Source organism: Geospiza fortis, unplaced genomic scaffold (genome assembly GCF_000277835.1).
Source record: "Geospiza fortis unplaced genomic scaffold, GeoFor_1.0 scaffold254, whole genome shotgun sequence".
NCBI lineage: Eukaryota > Metazoa > Chordata > Aves > Passeriformes > Thraupidae > Geospiza > Geospiza fortis.
The window spans coordinates 747,828-756,468 of NW_005054441.1; the positions used below are offsets into that span (position 1 = coordinate 747,828).

General features: G+C 50.2%; 1 protein-coding gene across 1 annotated transcript; it reads left to right on the plus strand.

Moving 5' to 3' along the window:
• The first annotated feature begins 396 nt into the window (after positions 1-396).
• On the plus strand, positions 397-3,567 carry LOC102038420 (cytochrome b-c1 complex subunit 10). Its single transcript, XM_014309589.2, has 3 exons — positions 397-434; positions 1,139-1,273; positions 3,320-3,567. The coding sequence occupies exons 1-2, from the start codon at positions 397-399 to the stop codon at positions 1,257-1,259; spliced, it is 159 nt and encodes a 52-aa protein (XP_014165064.1). The 3' UTR covers positions 1,260-1,273; positions 3,320-3,567.
• The last annotated feature ends 5,074 nt before the right edge of the window (positions 3,568-8,641 follow it).

The window sequence follows — 8,641 nt, forward strand, 5'->3', positions numbered from 1 at the left end:
GGGCTGCCCACGCCGCGCTGGGGCTGCCCGGCCTGCCCGCTTCCACCCGGGGCTCTCTGTCCGCTCCGAGCCGGGCTCTGCTCGCCCCGTGCGGGTCTGTGCGCCCGGCCCGGGGCTCCGCGCTCCCCTCACCGCGTCCTCCCGGCACGGCCGCGCACTCAGCGCGCTCTGTGGGAGCCTGAGGGAGCCTGAAGGGCATCCCGGCCCCTGGCCGAGGCCTCCCCGTTCCCTCCGCGCCCTTTGAGGGCCGCTGGGGACGGTGCTGGGGTGCGGAGCAGCGCTCGGGCCGGGCTGAGGGGCTGGGAGAAGGGCTTGCGGCCCACCCGGCGCTGGCCGTTTCACGTTCGGTAATAGAGCAGTGCCGTGGGTGCCCTTTGCAGGGCTGTGGGAGGCAAAATGAGGGGGCAGAACCGACGGGATGTGGCGGCAGCCATGTATGGTAGTGTGTCTTCTCTTCGCTGTGCAGTAGTCTTTTTAAGTAAGAGACTATGAGCTTTTTCCTGTCAAATATCTTGGCTGCCCTGAGGACTAATGCTGTTCCTTGTCTGTGAGGTTGTTTCAGTATTTCTGTGTCCAGCTTGGTCACCACGAGATCAGAAGGATCCAAAGCTGTTGGAGAGTGCCCAGAGGAGGGACACGGAGCTGGGGAAGGGGCTGAGGAGCAGCTGAGGGCACTTGGCTGGTTCAGCTGCAGCCCAGGAGACTGAGGGGAGGCTCCTCGGGGGCTGCAGCTCCTCCCCAGGGCAGGCACAGGGGCAGGGGCTGAGCTCTGCTCTGGGACAGGGACAGGAGCCCAGCAAGGGCTGGAGCTGGGCCAGGCCTTGGCATGGAGCTCAGGGCAAGGTTCTGCCCCCCGAGGCTGCTGGGCACTGCCCAGGCTCCCCAGGGAATGGTGCCAAGGCTGCCAGAGCTCCAGGAGCTCCCAGGGGTGCTCAGGGTCGGGGTTGTTGGGGTGGCTGTGCAGGGACAAGGGCTGGGATCAATGATCCCTATGGATGCCTTCCTACTCAGTATATTCCAGAATTCTAAGCTCTTTTCCTGATTGAAGTGCCTTTCTGAGGTACCTCGGCCATGAGCATCTGCCAGGCCTTCCCCAGTGGTAATTTGTTGTTTCCCTGGGTGTGTGTCTCTCCTTTAGGACCCCCACCCTGGCGACATGGGGTGGTGTGGCTGGCATTGGTGTGATCTGGGCCACAGACTGGAAGCTGGTCTTGCAGTACGTTCCCTACATCGGCGGCAAGTTCAAAACTGAAGACTGAGCTTCCCTCTAATGGTGAGTTTTGTTTGTGCATCTCTTGGCTTAATCAATAGAATTATAAAATCCCAGAATCCCAGATGGATTTGCGTTGGAAGGACCTTAAAGCTCACCTTGCTCAGCCCTTGCCGTGGGCAGGGACACCTTCCAGTATCCCAGCTTGCTCCAAGCCCTGTCCAGGACAGCCTAGCCTGGAACACTTGAACACAACAACTGTGTTGGTGTGACAGTGGATATTTCCTCTTTGCCTGGGGCACAATCATATTTTTTTTCCATTTTTTAAATGGAGCTTCACAGAGCACCAGAAGGATGAAATATTCATTAGAATATGTTTTTCAAGTGATTATTTTGCAAGCAGCAGGTTTTCCACAACATAATGCAGTTCTTAAGAGGTCAAATCAAGCTAATTTGGAACTTTTGACTTATCTGTTTACTTGTGTTCCTGAGCAGAAGAGCTACAAGCTTAGGACTAGTATTGTGACTATGCAAATTCAGACTCCTTTCTGCTCCTTGTAACTGGTACTAAAAGTAAATTGAATTTTCATTGCTGGTTATTGTATTCCAGAAATTCATTGGAAGATTTGCTTTCTCAAGGTTTTGGTTATTTTCCTTCTTTAAATGCATATCAGAAGTGCTGTCCTGAATACTCTGAAAGTCTGACCATTCCTAAAGCTGGAGCAGCAATTAGACAATCCTTCTGTAGGGGCTCTAACTGCATATTCTTTCTAGTAGGCAGGCTTTGGATTTCTTTATTCCGTGCTGCCAATAGAAGGGAGTCAGGAAGATTTTTCCATTCATTAAAGGATGCTAATGGAGAAACTCTGAGTCCAGAGGAAACTGTCCACCTCAGTGTTTGTTTCTTCTGGTCAGAATAACAGTTACATCTAAATGTTGGTTAATGAAAGTCAGCTATTTGTGTTCCAGCTACGCAGTATTTTGTAGGGAAGTCAGTCAGTTTGAAAAGCACAGAAAGTACTTTTAAAGTCCTTTTTCAGCAATAGTTGTTGCAGTTTAAACAATTTACTGTTTGCAAACTTTGTATTGCACAGATCCTTCTGTAACCAAGAGAGGGATGAAACTTGTCTTGGAAGTCAGCTGAACTGGAGGCATTGTGGGTCATTGTGATGTTTACAGCCAAGACATAGAACCATAAAATCACCCAGTGGTTTGGGTGGGAAGGGTCCTCAAAGCCCATTCAGTGCTGCCCCTGCTGTGGGCAGGGACACCTTCCACCATCCAAGCCCTGTCCAACCTGGATGGAGAAAAGTTTTCAGTTGGAAAAGCTCTCAAGTTATGTAGAGGCAATTCAGTTACCTTCTAAGGGCTTACCTTCCTTAAAAATTGTCAGTAGCAGGATCACAGCTCTATTCCTGAGCCAACAGCCTGTGTTTCCCATTTTGGAGGAAGAACTTTGTGGGAATAGGAGCAGAGAAAGGGGATTTGTCTGTGGTGGGCTGTGCTCCCTTCCAAAGGGACTCCAGGCCTGCCCACCCACACCTGGATCAGCTCCTGCACCTGAAACTTCCTGCCTGCATCCTGGAGGGACAGGGAGGATCCTGAAATCTCTCCTGTTGGCTGCTGTATAGAAATAGGCCCTTTGTTGACAGAGTGACAAAACTATCTTTTGTCTCATTAAAAAGGAAAAGAGCCTAGAAGTTTCTCTCTTCAATTAGGTGAAAAGGCACCTCATAGGACTAAACTTAAGGATAGCTAATTGGACAAAAGCCAAAAAGTCCCACCTGAGCAATTTACTAGAAAAAGAAGAGAACAAAGAAACGAATGGCTTCTGTGAGGTGTTTTACCAGGAGCAAGAACCTCTTGCACTTAGCTCGGTTTTTCTCTGTAAAGAGTTTTGTTATTTTGCCTTTTATTAAAACTTTTCTGTTTCCAACACTACCACAGAAGCCATCCTGCTGATTTTACGCCTTCTAAGGTAGCTGAGCTGTCTTGGGTATGAAATAGATCTCCAAGAGCTTCTGAGACCTGGCTCGAGGAGACCCCTATTTCACTGCTGTGGCTCTGTGCAGGAAGCTCTGCTTAACCACTGCTCTGTGTTTGTTGTAGGATTCTGTTGCTGGAGAGTGTCTGGAGCCATCCGTCCCTGAGACCCTGCTGGGGTGACCCTGAAATCAGATTCTGCAACAAGCTGTGGTCTGTCCGTGTGTCTGTCTGTCCCATGAACAGCTGTGAGCAAATTCACCTTCATTGACCACTTCCTCTGAGCACTTTCCCAGCACATCTTGCCTTGATGGGAGTAGGTTATAAACCTGGTGTACAATGTACAAAATAAAGCAAGTGAATGATTTCTGGGGGGCTTGGGTTTTTAGGATTTTGTGGGTGTGTGAGTCTTACCTTCTTAGTCCACGTTCTTAAGGCCAGACTCCTGGCTTTGGGTTATGGAATCATGGAATGATTTGGGTTTGGGTTGGGACACCTGGCACTATCCCAGGTTGCTCCAAGCCTTGTCCAGCCTGGCCTTGGACACTTCCCGGGATCCAGAGGCAGCCACAGTTGCTCTGGGCACTGTGTTATGTCTTCAGCTTCTTGTTTGCCTCTTTTCCTGTGCAGGTTCCTCAGGAATCAAGCACTGGCTGCTAGGATGCTGGGCTTGATGATTTATTTATGTCAATTACAGCTCTTGAGCTACTCTTACGGATGTGTTGATTTTAGGCTCATCATTCCTTGATCACTGTGGCCTCATGGATCCAGTTAACTTTTCACAGCCGATATTGCAGAGTTTCATGGTAGCAGATTCCTCAAATTTGGTTTAAAGGAAGGATTTGGGGTTTTTAACATCAATTCATGGACACCTTAAATGGTCTTTTTTTTAAGCTTTTCTGGCTTAATCTAGGGGCTTGAGAAAGGCAAGCCCCAAATCCTGGGTGTCTTTCTTTGTACCAGGATGAAAACCAGGTGTTCAGAGAGCTGCTCAGTTCTTAATTTGGGTTTAAGTAGAAAAAGAATCTATATTCTCAATTCATAGATCTGATTATTTGTGAACTCAAATTGGTGGTGAAACAACCCCCAGACACAACCCTTTAGGTGAGGGTTCTTAGCTTTTAGAAAACCCCTACCACAACCCTTCAGATGGGAGTTTTAGCTGTTGGAGAAAGGAAGAACAAGGATTATTTTGCTCTGGTCTCTGCCACTCAGCCACAGATGACTCAGACTCAGGGGGGAAAAGTTCATCCCTTTTCACAAAGATCAGAATTTACAAACAAACTTCCTCTGTGTGAGAACAGGGTCACTGTTTTCTCTCTGCTTAGTGCCCAGTTTCATCTTACTAGAATGTTTGGCTGTAATGCAAGGTTTGAATCTCTTTAGGGGAAAATCCCAGTTGTAGCTGTGCTGCCCATGTGTCACTGTCAGGGCTGTGTCACCCTCAGGGATGTTTCTATGGAAAACTGGTGGAAAACCTGCCCGAACAATGGCGTTATGCAGGACACTTGGATTACTTAATTAACAGTAAAACTTGTTAGTGTTGCTTCAGCATCATCACTGTTAATTAATTGGGGGCAAAGAATATCATTTTCACATGTAAAAACTGCCTTTGCTGCTCTGCTGTGTCCACTAAGATCACAGAATCCTGGAATATCCTGAGTGGAGAGGGACTCACAGGGATGATCAGGGCAGCCCCTGGTCCTGCACAAACACCCCAACATCCCCACCCTGAGCATCCCTGAGAGCTCCTGGAGCTCTGGCAGCCTTGGGGCAGCTTCCCTGGGATATGGAATAGTGGGATAATGGTGCTGATTCCTCAGGCTGTCCCATCCCTGCTCCAGCAGTGCTCCTGACTGACCTGCAGGAGGTCAGAGCCTCCCCTTCACCTCAGGGTACTGAGAGTGCAGGTTTGACAGCAGCAGCCTCTGCCTTACATAGGGCTGCTGATACTGATCCATTTCCAGCCAAATTGTGCCTGGAAAGTGGATATTCTTGGGAAGTGGATGTTCTGTCAGCCTGGCCTTGCACAGCAGCAGGATTGTAACTTCAGGTCTGGACAACTCAGTCCCTGCTCTTACTTTACCTATGTCACACACCTGGGCAGGATGGGTGTAACCTGCTGCTTCAGAAATTCCCTGGTTTTGCCTTGTTCCCATGGCTTGGAGATCTTTGGGAAGGCTGAAGCTGGGGGTCTGTGGTGTCCATCCCTCGGGCAGGGGATGGTCCCCAAGCTGCCAGTCAGTGGTGACAGCCACCTTTACATAGCCCCAGTGCCAGAGGTGTGCCCAGCAGGTGAGATGAGATACTGAAAGGAGAAAAACATGTTTAAAATCCCAGCTGTGAGCACAGGCAGCTCTGCAAGGAGTGCACAGACCTTGGATTTGTTTGGGCATTGTTCAGCTCCTTGTTCTTCAGGCAGCATTTCCAGTGATTGATTTATTACTAATTAACCCTAGAATTAGTGTATAACTGGTTTAAATGCTACATTTATTTTGCTACAAGAGCAAGAAACACACTCTTGAAAATACCTTCTGCATTCTTGGGCAAGTCTCTGTTAAAATTCAAATAATTACTGTTCAAGTGGCATGGGTGATCTTTCTAATTTTTAATTCCTAGCATTTTTAATATCCTAGCATTGCCTGTCTTCTAAGAGTTAATTATTTTCATAATGAGCTATGATTGCCACATATGTTAGGAACAAAATAAAGACAATGACCTGACAGAGGGGGAAAAAGCTTCACCTTCCAAACCTGGAGAGGGCACAGAGGTAGCTTTGGATTTACAACTGTGGGTTGATGATGTAAAGGGAGGCCTGCCTCTTCCAAGTGTTTGCCCTTGTGGTGGTGCCCCCACTTCACTTCCCTCCTGGAATGTGCCAGTGGAGGTGGGACAGGGTTTTCTCACTGCAGCACTGGGAGCCTGCACAGCCCCCGTTGGTCTCTGCTCCTGGAGGAGCCTCTACTGGGGCTCCTGGGTTGGGAATTCCGTGGCCAATGCTGCTCTGGAATAAGCTCCTCAGCTGGCTCTGGGAATGCAGAGTAGGAAGCTTCAAACCAGGGATACCTGCAGAGTGAAATCAAGAGTTTTCCTGTCAGGATATCCTGTAGCTTCCTTCTATGTCTGACAACTGATTTTGGTGATTTTTGAGATTATCTGCTCATCCTGGGGCAGCACAGAGTCTCTGGCAGCTGAATCCACTTTCAGCTGGTGGTTCTACCTGCAAATACCTCACCTTGGCAGTGTTCCCAGAGGAACACTGGAATATTTTCCCTTCAGCTCAAGAGTTCATTTCTATCCAAACATTTCACGCAGTCCTAGCAGAGAGTAAATGTTTCCCTTCCACAAACCGGTGCCAGCTGCCAGTGAAAACTGATTTTCTACCTCCTGATATCCTCAGCTCGAGGTCCAGAGGACATGCAGGGATCTTCCCACAGACTGGCTGTGACACTCTTCCACATCCAAACAGCTCCACTTGCTCCCAGCTCTGCCAGTTCATTCTTAAAAAACACCCCTGAAGGTTTCACCGTGCTTCACTTTTTTCTTTTTGCACTCCAGAGCTCCACATCAGTTTTTGGTTACAACAGTATACATTGAGCTGGATTTGAGGTTTGGGGTGTTTTTATTACAAAAAAAAAAGGGAAGTGCATTTATGGAAAATAGTGTGGGTTTGATCAATAGAGGGAATTGGAAGTTTTCCATCTATTTTGTGCAAGACTGCAGGAAATAACAGCAATGGCAGAGCGAGACGTTTCCTACCTGTGAGCCCAGAGGAGACAACATAAACTACCGCACCCGGTCCCTGGGGAGCCGGAATGCCTTCGGGGCAAAGCTCAGCATCGATCACATTGAAGCCACCACCTCCACCCGCATGGCTCTTAAACCTTGTTAAACAAAGTAAATGTAACCCAGCACCTACAGGCGCACCTGGCTCTTGGAAATTGTTTCCAGTTTCTACTCCGAGTCTGGACAATTTGCAGCCCGTTGTGGGGGTGTGGGCTTGCGTCGCATCCCTCGTAAGTCTCACATCCTCCCTCAATCTCCTGCTGCTTTTCAAACGAGGGAGTTTGAAACGAGTGAGTGAGCCCCAACTTGAAAAAAATAGGCAGTAAGTAATCGCCAACCATGTGATGTTTAACGATGGGCAGTGCTGGTTCCTGCTCTTGGGACAGACTGGCAATGAGAGGCTGGAGAGCAGCACCGAGGGAAGGGCCCTGGGGGTCCTGGTCAGTGGCAAGTTGGATCTGAGTCACTGCTGTGTCCTGGCAGCCCCAAGGGCCCCCCTGTGCTGGGGGGCACCAGGCCCAGGGAGGGATTGTCCCACTCTGCTCTGCCCTGGGGCAGCCTCACCTCCAGTGCTGGGGGCACTTTGGGCACCACAGGATCAGAAGGACCCAAAGCTGTTGGAGAGTGCCCAGAGGAGGGACACGGAGCTGGGGAAGGGGCTGAGGAGCAGCTGAGGGCACTTGGCTGGTTCAGCTGCAGCCCAGGAGACTGAGGGGAGGCTCCTCGGGGGCTGCAGCTCCTCCCCAGGGCAGGCACAGGGGCAGGGGCTGAGCTCTGCTCTGGGACAGGGACAGGAGCCCAGCAAGGGCTGGAGCTGGGCCAGGCCTTGGCATGGAGCTCAGGGCAAGGTTCTGCCCCCCGAGGCTGCTGGGCACTGCCCAGGCTCCCCAGGGAATGGTGCCAAGGCTGCCAGAGCTCCAGGAGCTCCCAGGGCTGCTCAGGGTGGGGTCCTTGGGGTGCCTGTGCGGGGTTGGACTTAATGATCCCTGAGGGTCCCTTCCAGCTCAGGATATTCTGGGATTCTAAGTTACTGCCAGCTGAGGACTGGAGAAAGCCCTGGTTATTGACACAAACAGAGTTTGATGTCAGACCAGAGCGGTGGCTGGAGAGAGTGGACACACTGCTGTGGACACCCCTGCTGTAGTGTCTGACACTGATCCCTTCCAACTGCTGCTCCAAGCAGGATTCTTAACAAAAAGCTAATACATCATTCATTAAAAGAAAATTGATTTCTCTGACTTGCTTTGGGAAGGAGGCTGCCTTGTGGTGTTTCTCAGCGTGTAGATACTGGAATGGAATGGCAAGGAACACGGCAGCTGGAATTCAGGTGCTGGGTGGTGTCTCATCCCCAAAGCTGGGGTTCCCAGGTGGCTGTTCCTCGGCAGACACCTCTCCTGGCGGTACCACAGCCGGGAATTTGCCACTGCAGCTGCAGTAGGTGTTGGCTTACACGCTTTCCTGAAAAACTTTTCATTGCTTTGTCTTCACTCCAGTTCCTCGTGGGCAGATTTCCCCCCCTCCCTTTTTTTTTTTTTGTTTTGTTTTTTGTTGTTATTGTTGGGGTTTTTTGAGCGGTTTTTTTTCAGTACGCTTCTGTTGCACGGAACGAACCCCCGACCCCCCCCGGGGGCAGCCCCAGGGCGAGGGGCCGGTTCTCCCCGG